The sequence below is a fragment of the Protopterus annectens genome, chromosome 7.part0 (genome assembly GCF_019279795.1).
Source record: "Protopterus annectens isolate FY-2018-M chromosome 7.part0, PAN1.0, whole genome shotgun sequence".
In the NCBI taxonomy this organism is placed as follows: domain Eukaryota; kingdom Metazoa; phylum Chordata; order Ceratodontiformes; family Protopteridae; genus Protopterus; species Protopterus annectens.
In genome coordinates this window covers 157,592,975-157,617,260 of record NC_056739.1, presented here as the reverse complement: position 1 = coordinate 157,617,260, position 24,286 = coordinate 157,592,975, and the positions used below count along the sequence as shown (strand labels likewise).

At 41.1% G+C, this 24,286-nt stretch overlaps 1 protein-coding gene across 2 annotated transcripts in view; it reads right to left on the bottom strand.

Annotated features, from left to right (window-relative positions):
* KIF21B (kinesin family member 21B) overlaps window positions 1-24,286 on the bottom strand; it is a 1,412,490-nt gene that overhangs the window by 88,532 nt on the left and 1,299,672 nt on the right. For both annotated transcript variants that reach the window (XM_044076606.1, XM_044076607.1), the window contains 4 exons: window positions 20,415-20,551; window positions 16,275-16,455; window positions 15,364-15,528; window positions 1,079-1,196 (listed from right to left, as the gene is read on the bottom strand). In XM_044076606.1, coding sequence (XP_043932541.1) covers window positions 1,079-1,196; window positions 15,364-15,528; window positions 16,275-16,455; window positions 20,415-20,551 — 601 coding nt within the window. The remainder of the gene's footprint in view (window positions 1-1,078; window positions 1,197-15,363; window positions 15,529-16,274; window positions 16,456-20,414; window positions 20,552-24,286) is intronic.

Sequence of the window (24,286 nt, the reverse complement as noted above, 5' to 3'; positions counted from 1 at the left end):
CTCTTTTGTGCATTTATGGTTAACTTTACCTTTCCTCTTAGAAGAAAACATTCACTAGCTCATGTGATATGTACTGCTTCAATCACCTCCCCAAATGCTCACTGGCTGTGTTATGTCAGTGTCTTCTATTGTATTAGTCACATTCATACAAGTGTACTGGCCCTCACTGACATCCCCTTATTCATTCAGTTTCCTTGCAGGTTATCACTCTCAGGCCATGTTTCAATTAACCACCGGCTTCTGCAGCAGCTAGAGCCTCCTCTGCTGTCTTGCTGCTATCGTCACCTTTATAGTCCTCAACTAAAGGAGGCTCTTGTGTAATGCTTCCAAGAAAAAGCATTCCTCGAGCAAACTAGGAACTGAACATAGAACTGCCATAAATGCACAAGTACGATATCCCTTATGTAATCCATCAGACAACAACTTCAACACCAGTGTTAGGAATACAACCTGTGTGATGCACACTATGCAAAACAACATTCTACAGTGCTGGTCCACTTGAGACAGAGTAATCCGTCAGACAACAACTTCAACACCAGTGTTAGGAATACAACCTGTGTGATGCACACCATGCAAAACAACATTCTACAGTGCTGGTCCACTTGAGACAGAGTAATCCGTCAAACAACAACTTCAACACCAGTGTTAGGAATACAACCTGTGTGATGCACACCATGCAAAACAACATTCTACAGTACTGGTCCACTTGAGACAGAGTAATCCATCAGACAACAACTTCAACACCAGTGTTAGGAATACAACCTGTGTGATACACACTATGCAAAACAACATTCTACAGTGCAGGTCCACTTGAGACAGAGTCACAACTGTCTCTTCAGACACTCAGTAATCACAAAGCCTTTCAAGCAAGTGGCAAAGTCACACGCAATACAATACAGCATGCTATAATTAAAAGTGAACTGATTACAAATTAAAATTAATACCTCAGGATAGCTGTGAGAGTCTCAAGTAAACCTCTTGAGACACATGAAACCATGAGGTTCAGCACTCTGATACAATATTCATGAAAACACCCATTTTGACAGCTACAGATTAATATTGTGCAAGGACAAAGTACCTTGACGTAATGGTCTTTTGACCCAGTAATAACCAAGTCGTGGTTATTTGCTGTCTGGCTCACTGTCAGGCACATCACTGGTCCAATATGGCCAATCAGTTTCCCAACTGGCTGCATCCTAGACAACAGAGCACAAGAAAACAGAAAACACATGAATTTTGTTTCAGCTGCATTAATACTGCAAACATGTTTGTCCATTTTACAAAACTCGAATGATACAATAACTGCAGCACAGATTTCACATGTAGTGAGATTCCAGCATTTCATTCATCAGGTCTGATTGCATCCTGCATCACTACATAAAAACACAGTTTAGTCCCCTGCAACTGGTTACCAAAAGCTAGAAAATGAATAACTATTATGAAGAATAACCTGAATTGTACCAGTAAGCCATTTATTTTCAGCACAGCAGTCGTACTCCAAGTAGAGTGACAGTGGAAGTAGTGGTTGACATCTCTCATCAAATGACTCTAATATTTTGGTAATGCATTTGTAGAATTAAAAGAACTAATCTATGTAAGATTCAGCAAATCAAGTAGCCATCCAATACCTAGAAAATGTTCAACATACAATGCACACTGTAAACATCAGTTTTCACGATTTACTGCCAGTGGTTTTAACTTCCTGTTAAAAGAACAAAATGCTTTTGCTGAGCTACCAGGATTTGGAACACCTGACAGTAGTAGTATACGACACACCTTGTGGTGGCTTTCTGCACAACACTTTAGTACACAAAGTTAGTATACGTGCTCATGCAGCACAAGTCCAACAAAAACAAAGCACATTTAAAGCGTACTTGCATAAAAGGTAAGAGTTTTGCTTGGGGAGCAGTTTCAGGAGGGACAGAAGTGTGAGGTGTTTGGGACATTAAGGACAGACGCAAGCACAAATAAGAGATGCTTGCCCCAATCAAGGTACAGCTCTCAGAATCATCTTGGGCCCCCGGGACTTCTTCAAGTTGTTACAGACAATACCATAGTCATTTGGTGCCATCAACAAACGGGGGACCCAGGCTGTACCCCCTTTGAAGACTAGCTATGTTAGCTTGGGATACAGCTGCACAGCACAGTCTCACTCTACAGACATCCTACATTCCAGAGCAAAACTGTGTTGACAGACAAGCTGAGCACGACAAGGGCAGATCCTTACAAACAGAAACTAGAACACGGGTCTTCCAGGATTAGATTCATCTGAAGGGAGTTTCTCAACTAGACTTATCTGCCTCCTCAAGTGAACAATCAGCAGAAAAGATTCTGCTCCTAGTCTCCATGCAAAAAGGCCTAGAAGACAGATGCCCTTTCATTTCCTTGGAAAGGAATGTTCCTGTATTCTTTTCCACCCTTTCCCCACTGATATCCAGGGTACTTCTGAAGATTCAAAAGCAATTTATTTATTGACATTCTGTTACTGGGAAGTCCAGCTAGGGAGAAGCCATTTTCAGCAGAGACCCGGAAGAAAAGCTTCAAATTGTTACAAAACCTAAAATGAATAATTTTACAATCTTCAAAAATAAGCCAAAACATCCGCAGTTTATATAATCATAACAAATTAGACATAAGATAAAAACATTGGTTAAGAATCGATGTAAGGTATAGGACAGTAATTTAATACTTAGAGAAATAGTAAACAGTTTGTAGAGAAAGGTAAGTTAGTCTAATACAAATAGGAAATGCAATATGAAATGAGGGGTAACAGGCTTATGGTGTATTTAGAAAAAGTCAGGGAAGAGAATTAGACAGTAAGGAAGCAAGTGAAGAAGGGAGGTATAAGGAATGAAAGGGGACTTGTTCACTCACATTTAGGGATGTAGCTTATCCTGGTTTTGAGCAGGAACACAGACAGATTTTAGCTAGGAAGTCTTTCAGAGTGGTTTTGAAAGATGGCAGGGAGGGTATAACCCCAATGGATACAGGTAAGGAGTTCCAAGCCTTAGCAACCTTGCATGAGTACAAGGTTGTACAAGTACAGACAATGCCCAGCAGATTTGCTAGGTTTGTTGACAGACTGGAGTTTTTGGTTACCCCCAAGATCACTGAGGCAACTCTATTCTGGACCAGCTAACAGTGGTTCTCCCTCCTTTTGGAAATGGCCAGGGTCAATTAAAACAAGCTTCCTCACAGACTAGGATCTACTCATGCAAGAACAGGTGTGCTTGATGCATCCTAACTAAAAACTAACTATCTGGATGATAGGGCCTTAATTACCTTTTAGCACTGCTTACTGTGGATGGGCAGAAGATACTAATGGAGGCAAGTAAGCCTGCTACTAAAATACATTTATTAGTAAATGGAAAAGGTTTTTTGTTTGCTGCCAATGTAACCAGCACCCATCCAAGGTTAGTTGTTCTCTGGTTTTACAATTTTTATGCAGGTTGCTATCTGACTGCCTTTCTTACTCCTCCATCAAGGCTCATTTATTGGCCATTTCAGCATGTCTGCCCATGATCCACCTCTTTTTCAAGGCAGTCTCATGTCAAAATATTCTTAAAAGGGGTTTTGCATAAGAGGCCTCCAAGAAACCCAGTCGCCTCTCCTTTGGAACTTAATTCTGTGTTAGAGAAGCTAACACTTGCTCCGTTTGAACCAGCTAACCTGGCTGAATTGAGTTGCTCAACACAGAAAACGTTTTACTGATCATTCTGACCTCTGCAAGAAGGGTATCTGAGTTGTAAGCTCTCATGGCGAGTCCACCCACCTCATTTTCCACAGACAAGGTTTAAGAATTAATTTTTATTTTATGTCTAAAGTGGTATCCAAACTATCAGTCTCCCAGTTTTCTTTCCTGAACCTAAAATGAGGGAGAAAGGATATCCCATACCTTGGATGTCCATAGACAACTTGGGTACTATCTTGATCTATATTTTTCAGATCAATTGCTCATTTCGTGTGAAGGTAAGAATGGACATCATCATCAAACCCCTCTCTCCCCATTTTCTACATGGGATCGGGGTGGTATGTCACTTGCCACCAACTTTCCCCTATTCAATGCCACTCCCCTTCCCTCTGACACTTATGTCGGTCTTTCACAGGTCTTCTCTCACACAATCTATACACCTCTTTGCTGGACACCCTCATTTCCTTTTGCCTTCTGTCTGTCCCAATCATCTTCACCAGATTGTCTTCTGCTTTCCTGCATGTGTGCCTGAACCACCATCTTCTTATGCATCTGGAGCTACTTTGACTTCTGATCTTATGTCCCTATTTTTTCGTATGTCCCACAGTGTGCATCCTACTGCCCATCTCAGGCACTTCATGCCCATCACCTCTAGCTTCCTCAACTGCTCTGTCTTTACTGTTCAGGTGTCTGTAACATGCTGTAGGCTGTGTCTGGGGCAGTACAGCTTCTGTGGGGCTTTCTTCATTCAGCAGCTGCTGGGAAGTACTCCTTCCATCTGCCCTGGTGAGAAGGTTGTGGCGGGCATCCCTTATGAAGGGTGTCTGATTATCATTCTGTCTTTGCCTTGTAACATGATGGAGCTTTCTTTGTGCCATCCACTCAGTAACTTTCCAGAAGGTGGTAGATTGCCTCTGATGCTTTGTTCTTTGCTAATCTCAACTCCTCTCTTAGCCTGTTAACTAACCTGTATTCCTTCCTACCCTGGTCTGTCTTTATCTTCCACTTTTTCCTGCATGCTTTTATTTTCATGACTTCTTGGACTTTTGCATACCACCAGCTTTCCTTATGTAAGTTTATTTCTATACCTGGCTTGATGCACATTGGTTTTGTAGCCCTTACACATGCTGTTTTGAGGTGATGCCATTCTTCAAGTTCATCTACTTTCTCCTTTTCTTGGGGTGCTAGAGCCCCAAGTTATTCCTTGAAGTCTTGTGCTCACTCTCCAGTCAACTTCCAGGTCTTCAGCCTGGTCTCTGTCGACCTTGAGCCTTACCTGACAGTTGCTTGCAGCTGATAGTTCAATCAGTGGTTTATGCTTTGGGCTGACTGTTTCACTAGGAATGACTCTGAATTGCAGATTCTGCCCCAGTGCCCTTTCCTTACTACAGGAAAGTCCATCAGAGTTGCATGTTGGTCACTTTTGTATGTGATCTTGTGACCGTCTTTCTTTCTGAACCAAGTGTTGGCTACCATCAAAGCCAGTTGCAAGACAGAGGTCTAGAATGGCTTCTCCTCCTTTATTCTTGTTGCCCCGCCCATGTGGACCCAGGCAGTCCTCATATCTTGCTATGTCTGTTCCAATATGTGCATTCGATTCACCCATTATCAATACCAATTCCTGCTGTCCTGCTTTATCTAGTAGTTCCGGCAATTACTGTCTGAATGCATTTGCCCCACTATCACAACCCTGTCATGGGGGGGTCACAGAATGTGATTTTGAATAGTGTCCTATCATTACACTGGAGTCTGATTGCCATAGGTCTGTCATTAATTCTGATGACATCCCTCACTGTCTTCTGAAGTCTCTCCCTCACCAGAATTCTCATACCTGTTCTAGCCTGTCCTCCTCCTCCTCAGTAGCAGACTCTGGATCCAAAGCCAACTGACTTTGCTGCACTGCAATTTATAGGAAACTCACATTTTCTAATACCCATCTGCACTTTAGCAGTAGTCACCCCTACCATATTAAAAACTTATTTACGGGACACTGAGTCAGATGCCAGGATGTGCTCTAACCTTGAGCTTTTTAAGCAAGAATATGAGAGAATTCACAGCATGTTTTTTGAGAGAGGTTACCTGGAAAAATTATCATCCACCACTGGGAAACAAATACGGAAGGATGGGGGGGGGGGGTCAAACCTATCATCCATTCTGGACTTTTACTGACAACTGAACCCACAGCATCAAAGTCTAACTCTACAAATGTTCACATGATCTGATACTCCACGATAATGAACAAAGCAAGCACATCAAAGATATTAAGAACCACTGGAGTATATTTAAGACAGATGATGTTTACCACAAACTGGGACAAAAAAACAACCTCATATGCAAACCTGGTATGAACATTTATAGCACAACCAATCTGGCAGACAATACTGACATTGGCACCAAAAATGTGGGAGCTGTAATCAATGCAGCTACATCACCAACACCCTCATAGCACTTTGGATTGCTACACAAGCATTAATATCAATTTAGTTGAAGGGAACAGTCATACTAAGGTGGTGATTCACCTAGCAAAGTGCACCAATTGTCCTGCTTTTATGTCGGAAAGACTGAGTGGGCCCTACAGAAAGGATGTACAAACACAACTATGATATAAAAACCAAAAACACTAACAATGCATTATATAAACATTCTGTGGCATTACAAGGTTTTAAGAAATTTGCATTTGGCATCCTACAGATTGCTCCTACTAATGAAATGAGAGGAAACTGGGAAAACATTTTAGACTATATTGTTAAAATGGCAACTTAAATTAAATGCTGACAATTTCCCAGGACTCAACAAGCATGCAATTGTTTTTTTATAAGTTTATCTGCTTTTTAAAAGTTGTTTCTTAAGCTTCATATAAATTTTTTAAGACTGTTATAAGACTTCAGTATAAGGAATCATTTTGGGTATGACTAACATACAAATATTTACATATGTAATTAATTTACTACTTATGTGAGTGGAGGGTACTGATTTCTTTGTTAGGCAACTGAATGACTTTTGAGGTCACATTGCATCCTATGCTCCTACCAGTTTTCCATGACAACCGGATTTTCACTGGTTCCTTAAGGTCATGTGATAACTGAACAATGTTCTATAACAACCATATTATATACTGTATTACTAGTTCTGATGAAGTCCTACCATTAAGGACAAAAGCTCTCAACTTTTAACTGTTTTGTTTGAAAGATACGTTTCCTGAACAAAGTAAAATTGTTCTTTTTGTTTTAATATGCTGCTTGATGGTTATTTGTTTCTAAATATGAACTGAGTGATTTACCAAAACAAGGAAAACACTATGAAAGCATTTTTGATTCGATTGTTTCCTGATTTCTCCTGCATGGACACATCCTACTTCTTGTGGTTAATGGGCTGAAACAAGCCACATGCTTCTACTCTGGGGGATACAAATGGTTTACATGAGTACAATGGCAAAACTGTTACGGAAATGAATGAGAAGGAGGCCTAAAATGACTAGAACACAACCCTCTCTAGCTTCTATAAGGTTATTCTGATGTTCTGCTTACAGAGAAATGAAGTATTTAAAGTCTGGTAGAAGGAATGGTGCTTCACCAAGTTGTCATCAGCTCCACTTTTTCCACATTTTTACATGTAGGTGGGACGTAATATCAACATTGGACAATGTGACCAAATTACCTAAAGCCAATGTTTACACTGCCAACTGGCTACCTCTGTAGGTAGATTACCATAAAAGATGTTTGAACTCAGCAGTGTTGCAGCATTAATTACATTTATGACTTTACTGTTGGGTGTCCCATCTGACCATTGAATCTTCAAAGCAGCTCAGGAGCCTTCCACTTGGTCCAGTGTAAGGCTATCCTGGAGCATGTCCACTATACTAGCATAAAATGGGATGTATGCCTGTACCACCTTCACAGCTTTCTTTCCCCCATCTTAAATTCCTGCAAAGCAGCAGAATGAACAAGTACTCACATCAGAGTAGTAGGCAGATCCTTAGAGATGCATATCTCGAAGAGTGCTTTGCACTTAAGCCACAGTCTGAGCACTTAAGAGTTCAATAAAGGTACTGAAATACCAGATGGAACTCATGTCTGAGGTTGAGGTGGAGGGACTCTCCTCTCCTCAGTTAAGTCACAAATAACTTGTCACCTAGCTCTAAGTTTAGGGGGTGTAAATGAGAAGGAAAAAGCAAACAGTCTTGCATATATAGGACAGATGAAAGAAGAGGTGATGTCAACTTGCCCTTTGTGAAAATACATAACAGCTAGCAGTTCCAACAACCTTCTGGCTGAGTTAAGTGCCAACAGCAAAGCTGTCTTCCAAAACAGGAAACTAATGGTGAGGAGGCTGCTGGCTCAAAAAAAAGGAGACTACAGCCAGCCTTCCCAGGACACAGCTCAGGTCCCAAGTCATCGCCACTCCCTTCCTCAGTGGCCTTACATGAAGAACTGTTTTGTCTAGGAGCTAGCTAACCACAGGAGGATCCAGGCAGATGTGTGTAGAGATGGAAGACAAATGGATTTTAATGGAGGTATAGGCTAGGCACCACGTTTAGGAGTTCACCAAGGTACTGAAGTACTAGATGTGCCTCCACACTGGATGGGTCTTAAGCTATAATGTGACACCAGAACATAAACCTCTACCATTTAGATGCGTAAGATTTTCTGGTGGTAGCTTCCCTGACAATCTCAAGCACATTAGAATACTGGTGCTCAAGGGCATTAAAATTATATCAACCAAGCTGACAGCTGTAGTGTATGCAGACCAAGATGTATGAGTGAACTGCTCCACTGTTAGCAAGTCGATCCTCTGGGCAAGTGGCTGACACTGCCCTCCTGCCAACTCCCTGCACAGACAGAACCAATGTGGGCCAGAATGGGGTTCTCAAATTATTCTGGGTTTGTCCTACCTCTCCTTCTGGATTACTCTGGAAATTAAAGGGAAGGGGTGGTAAGGCAAACTTCTCTGTCCATACTACAGAGAATGCATTTCATCTTCTGTGCTTGCCTGTCTGCAAGGGTTTTTGTTTTTTGTTTTTTTTTTTTTGTGAACAAAATTGAGACAGTTGCCTCATTTCGGGAAAGGACAGGAAAAAGGTAACAGAACAGTCAGGTTTGTTCTCTGCTAAACAAATCTGTCCTCTTCAGGCCTTCATGACTCCTTTGTATTATCATTGTTCAATCTCTTCTTGAACTGAGATTTTTCTCCCTTTTTGTTTTTGCCTTTAGACTGTCTCCATTAAATTTTAGAAGTGTAGTTCCTAGGCACAGGAGAATAAGAAAATGGTCTGCGCTGCATTATTTTACTCCTCTCATCCAATATTTTCAACATATTAACAGTGGACTCCCCAACGTTGAAGTCTCTATCAGGATGGCATTGATTAATTGTGCTTTCTCATCTGCAGGCAAGGGCTGCAACCTAACCACATGGGCCTTCCTACGACAACAGAGCCAGGCAGGCATGCCTTCCTACGACAACACAGCCAGGCAAGCATGCCCTCCTACAACACAGCCAGGCAGGTGTGCCCTCCCACCATGGCACAGTCAGGCAAGCGTGCCCTCCTACAACACAGCCAGGCTGGTGTGCCCTCCTACCATGGTACAGCCAGGCAGGCGTGCCCTCCTACCATGGCACAGCCAGGCAGGGATGCCTTTCTGTGATGGCAGAGCCAGGCAGGCATGCCCTTCCTATAACGGCAGAGCCAGGCAGGTGTGTCTTCCTATAATGGCAGAGCCAGCAGCTGCTCCTAGAGATACTGCATCATACCCACAACAGTGCTTTGCACTTAAACCACAGTCTGAGCACACTCCAACAAATTAGTCTTCAGAGTCTGACACCTCTCCAATCTTTTGGTCCGTATGAGCCAATAGAGTCAAATGGAGTTTTGGTCATGTGCCTCTGGCAATTAATTGCCTTGAAGGAAACAGCTCAAGTATAAACTTTTTTTTATAAAATAAAGTTATCCATGAGGGCTCTACTTTCCTTATCACTAAGTAAGGAGCTCAGAGAAGCTACAACCTTTGAACTCTTGTCTGGATCTATTGAGGCTACTGCAGGGTTAGACACTTTCTCAGAGAGATACTTGTGAGCATCTTGCACCCTGCACAATCTGACTGGCTTTTTGTAAGCTGGAGGTTGGGGTCTACGGCCTGGAATGTTGCTATAAATGCACTCTCCAGGGCACCAGAGATACATGGAATAGCCACAGACATGCGGGATTTCCATTTGCAAGAGCTCAAAATATCTCCTGAGTGTGTAAGACTTCTCTGCCTTCCCATTTTAAGTATTCTCTCATGCGGTAAAGGTTTCTCCAAAAGTGAGACATAGGCACAGTCCTGATATTCTCATTTGTGTCCTGAGGTCCCTCCTTGTCTAATTCTTCAGAAGGAACTTTTATCAGAGGAGGAAGAGGGGCCTGAGCCAGAATAAACCAGTCCTACTTGCCTGCCTGAGAAAACATGGTGAGAAGGCCGACCTGTACCCTTTTTGATGGTTTGTCAAAATAAAGGTTAGGAAACAGGTCTTGTTTTTGTGTCCATTTGAGAGGGACATCCACTCAAGAACTTACAGCTCAATCCATCAAGCAGGACCAACCACACCAAAACCCTTTATCTAGTCTTTAATGAATACTTTACGACTTCTGCTGTCACATTTGGCAATAACTCAAGGTTCCTCATTGCTCCCTATAGGCCTAACCATTAGAGAAAGGTCAATGTAAGCTGTCAGTTGAAATGGACATGTTTGGATCCCTGGCCATGATGGCCTTTGAAGAAGCATCATTACAGAACTGGGGAGAAAGGAAGATGGCCAGTCCACAGGCTGCAAAAGAACTTCACACTGGGATGGACTGATTTGGACTGACAATAACACTGATGTCCAAGTACTGCCCTTAAACTTCATCTGTACACTTTTTCTTAGGCAGACATTTGACTGAGGCAGATGAAGTAGCCAATGTATGGCAGAGTGTGCTTGCAGTATATGCAAGCCAAGTGTATGCAGCCTACTTTTATTTTTCAAACCTATATGTTGAATAGGTAAAGCCATTTGATTTCCCCTTTTCAAGGATGACCCATGACAACTGTCTAGTTAAGTGACTTGCTGTGCGTCACACAGTAAGTAAATGAAGGAGGGCACAGGATGTAGCTCATTAACAGCTCAGAGCTTTGGACTTCTGTGCTACCAGACAGTTCTAAGGGGGCACACACCCTTGGCAAACATCGCAGTTCTGGCTGACATGTTCTGCACCAAAACTAAAATTAATAGGGCAGTCTCTGAATGGGATCTGTTAACACACTTGCACTTTACTTTTTCTTATTAGACATGAGAAAGGAGACAAGGGGAAACTCTCAAGCAATCAAAAACGTATAATAAAGCCAGTGGAAAAAATGAATTCCCTGAAAGGATACTTATTTGCTTGAGCTCCGGTTGATCCATATGGACTAGACAATGAACAATGAGACATCTGAATATGCATATTGTGACAATAAACTTCTAAAAATGTCACAGGAATCCATCCCTTTTAATACTGGCATGCTCAATGTGCTCCGGTGAGGTCATATTCTGCTCAAGGGGGAAGGCTCATGAGTTCTTGAAGACTGGATAACGTACCCAGATACAAGTACTACTGCAACAGCGATCTAAATAATAGATGTCAAGTATTCAAAGGGAAATGGATGACAATATGGGTGGCAGCTGCACTGTATTCAGGGAAGATATTGCATGTCAATTGTGGAAATACATCCAGAAAATTAAACTCCAGCATTTAATTATAAACAAATGAAATCAAATATATAGGAAGGTGGTGGCTTTGGGAACATTAAAGGAAAAAGTACAAACCAGGAAACTAATAGGGTAAAAAAGGTAATATGCAACACTTGTACAGGATCCCAAAAACTCAGACCGAGATTAGGGTCAAGACTAAAAACATGACAGCAAACTGGAAAGATATTTTTTGGGAAAGTGGGGACTTAAATAACTTTAAGGACTCTCTACAGAATGTTCTGACACAGTAGCTGGGGGAATGCATTATATTAACCAAGGACAGGATAAGTTTGTGCCTTAGTTTAGAACTGTCAAGGTAAAATAGGCTTTAAGTTTAATATTACTAACAGACAAAAAAGCATCTACACAAAATGGAAGTCTCAGTTAAACCTCCTGTAAATGAACCACTAGATACAGTAAAGGAAACGAAAAGGAAGACATTACTGAAAGATCATCTGCACATTGTAGAGTTACCCAAACCTGGCTGATAAAGTACTCCCCCTAACCTTAAACAAATGCCCCCCCCACATACTGCCATGACCACAGACCAGGCAAGAGAGCAGAAAGGGGATTCATTACTCCTTTACAAAAATCTCACCCCCCTCATCATTGCCTAAGCCAATGCTTTCTAAGACAGTGATCCTAAATGGATTCCTTTAAAGCTCTGCTAGTAACATGGTTGGTTACTTACCCTCCCTGATGTGGTTGGTTACTTACCCTCCCTGTTCACTGTCAGAATTCAAATTCATCATTCAAAATATTGCTTCCATCTCCCCCAAGTGTAATAAGATCAATATCTACTTCAGCATTCCTGGGCCCCAGTCTACTGACAATCAGAATTCTGTGTGAACTGGGACTTTTACAGCTGACCTCAGCCTACACATCCAAACTTCAAATCCTCATGAGAATTCATCCCTGACCTAGTAAACATCAACATCACAAACTCTGTCTCCAATACAACTGCTCATACTAGTACATTAAGTGACCACTGCCTCACTGTCTTCTCTATCAATGATCAATTTCTCAAGCACTCCCCCCCCCCCCCCAAGCTGCCTTATTTTAGGCTTCAATACCATAATATTACAAAACTTAAAAAACATCTCCAGTCCTTTAGCTTGTCACCCATACTCACAAACCCACAACCCTAACACTGGGGCAAATCCCCTTAGACAAAACACTGCTCCAACTTCAGGATTCTCTTTCTTCTTAAGACAGCTCAGGCCTACAAAACAAAAATGACAGAACGATTTTCTCAGTTTAAGAGATGAAGCTTAAGAATTCTTCCCTAGAAACACGAATATACACACCTCTGTACATGAACCTGGCAAAACAACAGGCACAGAATTACTCTTCACAAGAGCAAACAAACCTCCTTCCTAAGAAAACCCAAATATTTCTCTAATGAGTTTAAAGTCAACTAATCAGGTGAAAAACATCCTATGGCAATATAAAACTTCAACCACTGCTCCAGCTATCAACCATCTCTTGCGGACTTCCTCAAAGAATTCAACAGCATTCCACAGCTTAACATTCTCTCTCCCCTCCCAACTTTCACATCCCCCTTCTACTTTAAGCACATAACAGCCACGTACATCAAATATTCTTACACCAAATGTCCACTGATACTCCTCCTGGCCCTGATGACCTTTATTCTTGGCTCATTTTTTTCTGCAAAGATGAATGTACCATCCTGATCACTCACATATATACCTCCTGCTCCAGATACCTACTGCATGACAATCACAGTTTAGTGCATGCCTGCCCACAGGTGAAGTTATTCACTTCATCCTTCACATTCTCATCTGAAACATCTGCTATCACTTCCTCCATCTGTGTGAGCACTTGTCTTGATACTTAGTGATATGCATTTGGTGGTTTAGAGCCCCAAATGTAAGAGTGGAAAAGTATCCTCTTCCCCTGCTTTCTCCGTCATTACAGAACATGTTCCAACAGTAAGACTACTGGCAGATCAGAACCTGGATTCCTACAGAAAGGGTTAAACTCGTCTTCGACCCTGTAGGACCCCATGTCGCTTTTGGAACTGAGGAGCAGGGATGAAGACTCAAATGTGATCCTGAAGAAAAGAGTGAGGGGGGGTATCGCTAGTGGCACTGGCTCTTCCAGACCCACAGACGTGGCTCCAGTTAATGTCTTTTCTTATGCAGAGCCTTCTTAAGATCCACACTTTTAATACATTTGTGTCACCACAGAAGAAATCCTTTGGCCAAGTAACATGAAGACAGTCGCCTAAGTGCTGCTGTCATAACCTACAAGAAATAATCTGGATGGAATGTCACATCCTTCACTTCATGATCTGACTGACAACTGTGCCAGCACAAACACTTCTCTTTGGGTGGCACCCCCGCCACACACAGAGTTGTGCGGGCTAAGGGTTACTCCTATAACCACTCTGATTACAGTAATTTTGCTGAACTATACCTCGCTAAGGCCAATGCCTTCCTCCTGAAGATTGTACAGTTACACAGAAGGAAACATAGTATTGTTTTCCTATACAAATACACTGTGTGAAAGTCTTCCAGCAGAATCTGCCTTCTAGACACACATTTAGCTAAATGCTTTACCAAGGATACTGTGGACATATAAAAGTTCTTAAAAAGCCAATTTCCAGAATTAATCACAGTCCAGTTCAGCTACTATAGCCACAAAAGGTAACATCTGTATCATTACCAGTTTCTAGCATCAGTATTGCTTACTGAAACCTGGTTTACATTATTCAAAGTTTGCACAATCATCAGGAACATGGGTATGTATGTTGACAAGACTCTCCTTTGACCATCACCTCACAGACGATCCTTGTTGGTATTCTCCAAGGTCCAAAGAAGTTACAGTCTCACTTTATTCATCCCTTATCAGGCCTGTCATTGAATATAATGCTCCCTTCAGCATGCAACTCACTGAACACCTAAACCAATGTGAGACACCAATGCTTCCTCACCAGAAAGATCTCTGGTCTCAATCCCCCTAGCTAGTCTGAAAGAATAAATGCCCTGTTCTTCTACTCAGTGTCATGAAGAATCTCGAGGGGTGATTTCTGCTTAGCCTTCTGTACTATGAATGGCACTGCTTTCTCACCTGAACATAAGCAACGGTAAAGCAAACACCTCTTGTAGAGATCTAATCCCATCCTACTACATTAACACCATCTGATGGAATAACAGATACTTAACAAAACTAAATCTCCTGCTTCCGGAAACGGTTGCCCTTACTTATCTAGCAACCTTTAAACCAGTCTGGATGACTGGATAGCCAATCAAACAATTTTGCAAGCTATACGTGGATAAAGTTTATTTAATGGGCAATACTGTAAGCTTCCCAACAGTACAAATTTGGCTGAGCTTCGAGTGGTCACCTTTGGCTGTAGCTTAATAAGGATTTATGAGCTAACTGAATATTCCCAAACTGGGTAATTATTCCAACTTACTGTATGGAAATCACCTGTGAGGGACTTGCCAAACTGTGGACTGATGACTTATCACTTCTCTGCAAAAAGAGCTGTGCAGCTGCACGAGTGTCTTCCTCCTTGCATGCTGGCTGATGATATACATGAAGAGCTAAGCCAGCAGGAGATGTACGTGAAAGCTCTAAGTTGGACTGCAAGGTCACGCATCCACTTTCAGTACAACTCATGGATAACAAACACTACCAGTAATGACTTCTACAATGAACAATGACAGTTTTTTGGAATATATTCCCCTACTTGTACTTCAGTCTACACTTTCCACATATACCTGTCATACCCTTTGCTTAATTTTAACACAACAATAGCACAACAAAATAAAAATCTTGATGAAATCAAACCTACAAAAAAAATTACAGAAAGCATTTAAAAATGCATCTCATAGTTTTCAAGTCCATTTTAGTTTCTCACACACACAGTTTGACTTTTCGGACAGAAATTGCATTCTCACCTGTTCAGATCCCATATGCGAACAGAATTGCCAGTTGCTGCATATAGTACACTCCCTGTAGAGTTCAGTGCTATCTGGTTAATCTGATGCTCCCCTTGGGTCGTGCTAATTGTCCTTGTGGTTGTCCCAGCACATGCATCTCCAGAAATTGCTTGGCCAGAAGAACTAGAATTAGTAACGAGAAGTTTGTCAAAAGTATTGGTGTTGAATTTCATCTGCATTAATTTACATACGAAAATGACCACAATGAAACCATTAGAGTTTTATACAGTTTTTGCTTCAGTTTCAGGGCAGGCACAAGATGGTCAGTTGCGCAGACTTCTCCACACTGCCCAAATGAAATGCCTCAGTCCTGAAAGGGATCAAAACCTTACAAAGGCTTGTAAAATTGCTCGACGTCCCCAAAATCAAATTCCGGAGAACACCTTCCATGACTCTGACATAAATATGTAAGGGCCAAAAGGTCAACAGGTGAGCAAAAGAAATACTGACATGCAGTGCTGGATCTTAAATCTGTGGCAAAGTCCTGTTTTAGTAACAACTGCAAAGGGGATCTTTTCTACATAGTAAAGCACATAAACAGAGACACTGACAAACCACACTGACAAACCTGCTCATACAGTCTTCCTTGTCTAAATAAATAAAAAGGTTTATGGACGTACAGCACGCACCAGGCCACACATCCTGAATGAGAGTGACACTGTGTGTGTGTGTGTGTGTGTGTGTGTGTGTGTGTGTGTGTGTGTGTGTTCATGCACGTGGGTAAGGAGGTAATGATGCCCTTCACTACTTAACAGCATAAAGACACAAAAGCAACATTTTTATTTCAAAAGATAGTCTATACAAATTCAATTTTAAAAGCATGCAACACAATGAAGGGTCAGAGCACATTTTCACTTCCTGTTTCTTACGTAAATGTGCGAATGCATTTTGTAGAATCTCGAATATCCCACACTTTGATGAAAGAAGTTGAGACGGAAAAAACAAGGCTGGAGTGAAGGCAGTATTTTACAGAGACCACGTTGTTTGGATGTCCTTTTAGAGTTGCAATTTCCTGTCCGGTAACCAGATTCCACATCTTACAGGAGCGATCTTTCAAAAGATGTAATAAATAAAACATTAAAGTTATGACTCGGATCATCTTTTCTAATTTTCTATTACGTCTACAACTATGACATGCAGTTTTGTGAACCTAGTGTTATAATTCCAGTACTTTCTCAGTCAACTACAATTTTTGAAAATGGAGGTGATGTCTTTGCGTGGCCTACATCTGAATCCTAGAGAAGCCTCCAGATGTTTCTCTAATCACAAGCTAGTGATGCTTCTAGGCATCTACTGAAAGACTTACAGCACAAATGATAGGGAGCACTGTTTGAGCAGCAAAACAGATACTAAATGTTCATGTTCTATATTGTCATAATTTGCATATTTCTCAAAATATCTCAACAGCCACACAAAATAGATAGAACTGTTTAGTCTCTTAAGCAAACTCGCACTTGGATTGAAAACCTCCATATTTAGTCCATCTGTGATTTAAACACCCTGAATCTAGTGAATGCTACCACTGTACAGATTCAGCACTTCAGGTTCCACAAATATGAATGAACGTTTGTTTGAATTATATGGATATAACTAAATATGGTCAAAAGGCTTAAGAGGGCAACTACCTGAAGAGATAATCTAATGAGATTTAGGACTGTGAGCTATTAATGAGCTTAATTTTGTAGCACAGGGTTTGATTCCTTCAACCTCGAGCTGCTTACTGTGAGAGACTGAAAAAAAAGTCACTTAACTAAAAAGTGTTCCCAGGTTGTCCTGAAAAAGGGACACGTGCATTCAGTGGGCTTACCCATTAAAATAAATACATTTTTGTTTGAAAATTAAAAGAAATATCTCCAAGTATGACAGAAAAAAATTACTGTGTGCTTAAACTCAGTATTCAAGCAGTGGGCAAAAAGCAAAAAAGGTAATGTGAAGACATTTTGTGAAGTACATTTTTTGGTAAAGCAATTATGAGTGCTACCTATATTTTCATAACTGCATTAATTTAATAAATGCTGTGTGACCTACAGGTCAATGAATGATGCCATCTAAAACATTAAGGCACACAATGTCGCCACTGATACTAGCCAGCTAACACAAATGGTATTGTGAATTAATATTATTTTGAAATATTGCAAAATTGTATACGGACAAACTGGTAAATCCACAAGAAACTTCAATCAAGAGTAAAAAATCCACAGGCAACCACAAATAGCACAAACACACGATCCGTTAATGGTGAAGCAACATAAGCGCTTTCGTTTTGATTCATTGACCAAAACTTCATCAGACAGCTTCAAAAGTTACACAAACATTATTTTATACCAAACCATACAGGTCACAAGCAATTCAAAATTTAAAATCTTTATTCTTATTTTAAATTTTGAATTAATCATGTGACCTATATGGTTTGGTATAAAATGATGTTTTGGTCACTGAACCAAAATGAAAGCGCTTATGTTATTTGCTTCAACATTAAAGGATCGTGTGTTTGTGCTATTTGCGGTTGCCTATGATTTTTTACTCTTGCACAAAATTGTATACGTAATCTGCACAGATATGGCAATATTATAAAACAACAGTATGCTATCCTCTCTTGTCATACATCATTGGAATGTTCTTGAGAGGATGAATGCTCAATTTCCCTCACTGATGTCTAGGATCTATCTTGTACACTTAGACATATAATCCTTCATGTGACCATAACACTAGTGTTTTAAGGCAAGCAAAATACTTATCTTTGATAAATCTGCAATATAAAATCAGCATGTACAGACAGACCTTTGATTCCCTACTACAGAGATGTCATTTTACATTTTTTGTAACCCGTGCTACTTTATCAGACGTGCGCTTTCTGTACAGGATTTTGGAGAAAAGGAAGTAGTTTCCTGGCTTAGATCATCTTAGGAAGCAAAGGTGCTAATTGGTGTCAGACTATTCAGGTGTAAATGAGTTAAAATGGGGTCACAGCTCTCAACATTACTCAGCTCAAAGTTTTCATTTTGTTCTCAGCTGCATAAACCTGCCCTCCTCATATTCATGGCAACAGGATTAGCTGGCATTGAGACACCCACCCAGAATGACAGGCCATCTTATACACACTAGAAGCAGCAAAATGAAAACAACCACCGGTGGTGTGGCACGAAACAAAACTAAAACAGAACCATATCATAGGAAAGGTGCAAATTCACAGCTTCTATTAAGACTTCAAAGTATGGCTTTTAGTTTTTTGTTGTTCTGATCTTGAAAACATCACATATAGGGTAACTGGGTGGTGAGGCCCCAGGACAAACTCCAGCAAGGATGTGCAATCAGAGACAGCATCTGAGAAAAGGTGCTGAAAGAAAACATGGCTGCAAGTGATGGAGGTAGCATGCCAAAGCAGCAGACAGTGTGTTAATGGCATCTGGTAATAGGGGGTGAGTGGCAAACAAGATGACAGCCCAGCAGTGGGGAGGATGAAGGGAACCATAAACACTCACTCTTGCTGCTAATCAGTATGGCTGTAGCACTCTTGGCTGACACATTATACACATGGTCACAACTGGTACTAGGAAGTCACAGCACTCAAAAAGACAAACAGCTGCAGTATGCATCTCTGGGCACCAGAATGTGAAACAGGTAATGCTCCTTAGCTATGGCTGCTTTTCCTACAGGAGTCCTGTGTGATCCTCTCAGAACTGCATCTCAGAGATTGCCAGCAGGTTGCAGGGTTTGATGTTTATGACTTTTGAAGATCTCTCCTTGCGACACTTGGCTTCTTATCTCTTCAGTTTAGTAGTAATACGTGCTCAGAGGAAAATATCCTAGAGTGGCATAGCCTGAATCCCACACACAGACCCCTCACACTTGTGCTACTATGAGTCAATCATCTTTAAGTGTCATTATATCTGAACAAAAGGGGCAACTGCCTATCCATTTCTATACTCTTATCTTTCTTGTCCCACCAACCAGTACTTCAAAACATTTATACTCCGGCAGTGACATAAACGGAAGGCTCTCATCTACAGTGCCTGTAATCCTGGACAAACTAGCAGCCAGGATGCCACAAAGACAGCTGGGGAGTGAAGGATTTTCGCAGGCAAGTACTAGGCTAGCTGCCCTTGCAGACCATTTTAAGCATAGAATTTCCCTTTGAAGGTGACAGTCACACCATGCACCTTGTAATGGAGGTTAACACCTTGACCAGTATGCCAACCCCCGACCGATCATAAACCATCTCTCCCTTTTTAAGGGAAGAGCCATGGCCTCCGCACTGTATTGGGGAGTTCCTATGGAGACTCTGAAGATGTGTACTTTTACAAATGCCCACAGTGGTGCAACACATCAGAAGCATGTTTGTGCTTCCTACATTGGTATCACTTTATAACAACTTACACAGCAAAGGTCCAACAGAAAAGCCCAGACTACTATAAAGGTGGTCAGCTCCTCTCAGCGTTTATCTCTCTAAAGCAGGAAAAAAGGCAAGACAGTAATGGGAGGATTCTGGTCACTAAAGTTCAGAACAGCAGGAAGAACAAAAATATTACAATGCTTGCCACACCACTGCATGTTCAGTACAAACAGAAACAGAAATACCACTACACTCACAATGGAACAGCTGAAGACTCTGTCCTGAAATTCAGCTGTTTTTTAAGGGGATGAGTTGGTCAGGAAATGGGCTTTGGGCTAAAGAGTGAGCCCAGCAGGAAGCAAGCTGGCAGTAGGGATGGGTGACAAACTAGCAAAACATTTTCTGTAGCCATTCCTTTCTACAGACAACCTCTCTCATTCCCATCTCTGAGAAAGATGTCTCACACATGCCTGTACTCAACTGCGTGCTTAATTCTGAAGTGTACAGCCCCTTTGAAGTGTGTTCCTGGTTTAATAATGCTTCTCAAAAACAATTACCTATGATCTTTTAAGATAAATAGGGTGCGCGATCTGCAGAGAAACCAGACAACATACTAATAAGCACAATATGCATGGAAATGGAGGGGAAACATCTAACGACTGCCTTTAAAACTTACCCTTCGAACCCGTGAACAGCAGTTCGTCTGTCGCATCCAAACAAAGAACTGGCTTGGAGTGTCCTTCTGCAACAAACACGCACTGTAGAGGGGCAGTCCTTGCTCCTTTTGCACCACCCACTGGGTTGATCACACCCCTTAATAAGGAAAAAAAAACTAGGTTTTAAAAATAATGTATCTGTTGTAAACAGTATATGAATGCAGTATAGAGCTGTATAAGGTACTTACCATAATAGCAGATGTTACAGGAGAAGTCAATATAACTGTAAATCATAACTGGGTTTACTTACCTTCTGTCTTCTCTTGTATAAGTTAGCTATTTCAAGCTGTTCTGTGCTTCTGGGAAGGCCCATGTTGGTCTCACTCCTGTGATTTTTAACTTAATGAAAGTATAATAAACATATCAGATTTTTTAAGTTGCAGCACATTGTTGTGCCTTAACTAAATAAATTATCCCAAACACAAAAGTGCACACCTTATCATACATGGTCCCCATGTGGCTATACTCCCTGCTTGAACTCTCCATTAGAATCTGCAGGCAAACCAGGCCATTGAATGTCCTGGAATGATATAAGGCTATGTGAACAACCTTCATCTCTCAGACTAATGTGCAAGGATATCACTGTGGGTGACCAGCTATGTTGTACTTTAATACTGCCCCATAAGCATCCCAGATAATATCGGAAGAGTCTGCTGTTACCTTTTGTTGCTCAAAGGGAAGTGCCATATCCGTAGAAAGATTCTTGCAAACTAACCACCCAGAAAATTCTAACAGATTATGTAGGGCACTTGCTGTGTCTGTAGAAACTATGGCTTGCTGCTCAGTTTTCTACAAAGTCCACTGAGATGTTTTCATGTTAAGTCTGGCAAAAGTTCCAGAAGTATACATGAAGACTTGACATGAAAAGTCTTCACAAACGGTCTTGCTAATACTGCTACTTGTGATGGAAAGGTCATCCTAAGAGTTTGCTTTTCATCTGCCTTTCCCACAAGAAGGAAGACCTTCATTTGAACCACCTGCATTACTGTTGGGCATGGCTCAAAGGAGGCCTTGCCAGTAACAAACTTACTGTAATAAGCAGTGGTAGCAAATGTCTTGATAGTGCAATTATGGGGAAGTTATGGAAGAAACGACACAGGATGTTTTTTTTTTCTTAGACAAACAAAAACTGGAACTAGTACGTGGTAAATACTCTTGTTGCTGTGAACAAACCACATGGAGGAGCTGTAATCTGAAAAACATAACAGCCTGAAACTTTAGACCAATTCCATTTCTGCTGATTTTTAGTTACCTAGGTTGATTTTGCTTGAGGTGAGCTTGCTTTGTTCCAATTTCCTCTGTGCAGTACAGTAGAGCCTCGATTATCCAAACTACTTGGGACCTAGGGTAGTACAGAACTGTTCGGATAATCAAACATAATTGAAGCAGATAAAAAACTTCTAAAAAGCTTGTTTTTTCTGCATGCAAGGAATACATTTTTCAACCTTTCAGTGATTAAGTGGGCTACAAGCTCAAAAAACACACAAGCAAATATGTACGTTTACATATTCAGACTTTATGATTTTTTTTCCTAAGCAAAAACTTTGGAAGGCTGCATTTGGATAATTGATGTTTCAGATAATCGATGCTCAGATAATCAACTCTCTACTGTACCTTTGCATCTGACTTGTCTCCAAGACGTCGACTAGCTGGAGAAAGAGATGATCAGAACCATTACTTTTAAATGTTTACTGAACAACTAATTTCTAAGTAACTGGCACATTAAGGAGACTAGCTTTCACATTATCGTCTGAGTAAGTCTCCTTGTAAATATTACCCATAACATGGCAGGCAACCACAGAAAGTGCAACAACAGCATAAGCATATTTCTCAGCATGGGACGCTACATTACCCATTGTTTTAACCACTCCTACCTTTCCTTTACTGTCTGACTCTAGCAGTTTTTTACATAATCTATTGTTCCTAGACTCGATCTTTGAAAGTTACTAGGTAGGCCACGTAGTTTAGGGGCAAGACAGCTGAACTACCAAAAGTATGAATCTTGACACCCTATTGAGCAGTCGTCTTTGTGTACAGCAACAAAGTAAGAGACTTGTTATCCAGAAGTGTGAGTGTGTGTGGCTTTGTAAAATTTATCAAACACATTTTGATGGAGAGTTTTATGGCATCTTTAAATTGCCAAAATGAAGGCTGAATTGTCCTCAATGAGTAGGATAGTCTCACCATTACCTTTTACCTTCTGGTAGGTGAGAAAGGTCTGTAAAAATGCAATGAAATCCTGACATGCAGTTACCTCTTTCAGTAAAGGTGATATCTTAGGAAAAGCTCCCAAACATTATGAGGAGATATGTTTGTGATATGAAAATGAGAATACAAGAGAAGCTATAAGCTTCTTACAAAAGATAGACTTTCTCTGAAGAACTTGAGGGTGGTATACTATATCTCTTATTTGGTATCTCCTGCAAGGATACAGAAGTATCGGTGAGCACAGACTTCAACAGTAACTGAAGTATGCCCAAACTAGATAGGTTACTGTGGAAAGACTTGCCTTTTGGACTGCTTTCAAATGCCATTTGACAAACAGCTTTTGATTAATCAGAGGCAATGGAAAAAGAAGCTTAGGATCTAAGAAAGGTTTTCCTGGGCCCATGCATCTTTGGCTTTTCAACAGTAATTCATTGCTGCTCAGAATGTTCAATGTCTTGAACCTGGAATAAAACCATGACATGCACCAGTCAAAGTACCTACACAAAGGAAGTGTGTTTTCCAACTTGTTCAGCAGAATGCATTAAAACCTGTAATTCTTTATTTTCAACACAGTCAGGAATCAACATCATTTTCTGTTTAAGCAATCCAATAACATATTGCTGATACTTTCATATGAAATTGGCAGTTTAAAGCCCTAATGGCCAAGGTTGCAGAAGTGTAAACCTACTTACCCCACCTATCCAGCTCCCTGGAGTCTCTATCAGAAGGGGTAGGATTTTTAGCAGTAGAAGCCTTAATGCCTTTGGGCCCCTGTGAAATAGTCTCTGGATCCGCAATAGGATTTTTAAAAAGGAACTTGTGCGACTCAGGGACCCTGTATTATCTCGCAGGTTTTCTGGGAGCAGGAGGCAGGGAATCAGGGGCCAAACTAGATTCTGAAAAAGCATCATCAACAATGTCTAGTACAGGAGGAATAGCAAGAAATCCCTAAGCCTCTTTTTTGAATCAGAAAAATCCTGTCTTTCCCAGTGGAAATGCTCCCTTAGAGTATACAAGGTTTCCCCAAAAGAAAAATCCTTTGGAGGGGAAGCAGAGGGAATGAAGTCCTCTGCATCAGAATCCTCATAAGTAGATAAGGGCAAATCCAAATCATCAGAAGAATCAGAAAAAAACAGAATCCTGGTCAGAAGATTCATAAACAACTTCAGTCCTAGGCCTCTTAGAAAGGTGGGGTTGGCTACCCCTGATTAGATTTATTAAATCTTCGGCCATTCTTATCATTTGTTTTTTAGGCATAGAGGTCTGGGCATAATTTTTTTTAGGTATGGTTCGAGATTTAGGCCTAAGTGAAGAAGAAGGCGTTGGTTTAATATGCAAGCCCATAGGCCTGAATACACCCTCAGAAGCCGGTGCCTGCACAGGGGCTCCGGACCCATCTAAGGTAGAGACATCTGCAGGTTCCATAGTTGAAGCATCTCGCGGCATATCGGACTCTGAATGGGTCTCAGTAGAGGCCCGCGAATCAAATGTAGCAGGTATCAGGGGCTGCAAAAGCACCTCACTGAGTACTGGCAAACTGGCGATTGGCTTAGGAGAAGCATCGTAGGTTCATAGGTTGGTACTAGGCTATCAGCCCTAGGGCCTATACAAGCCTAGCCATAAC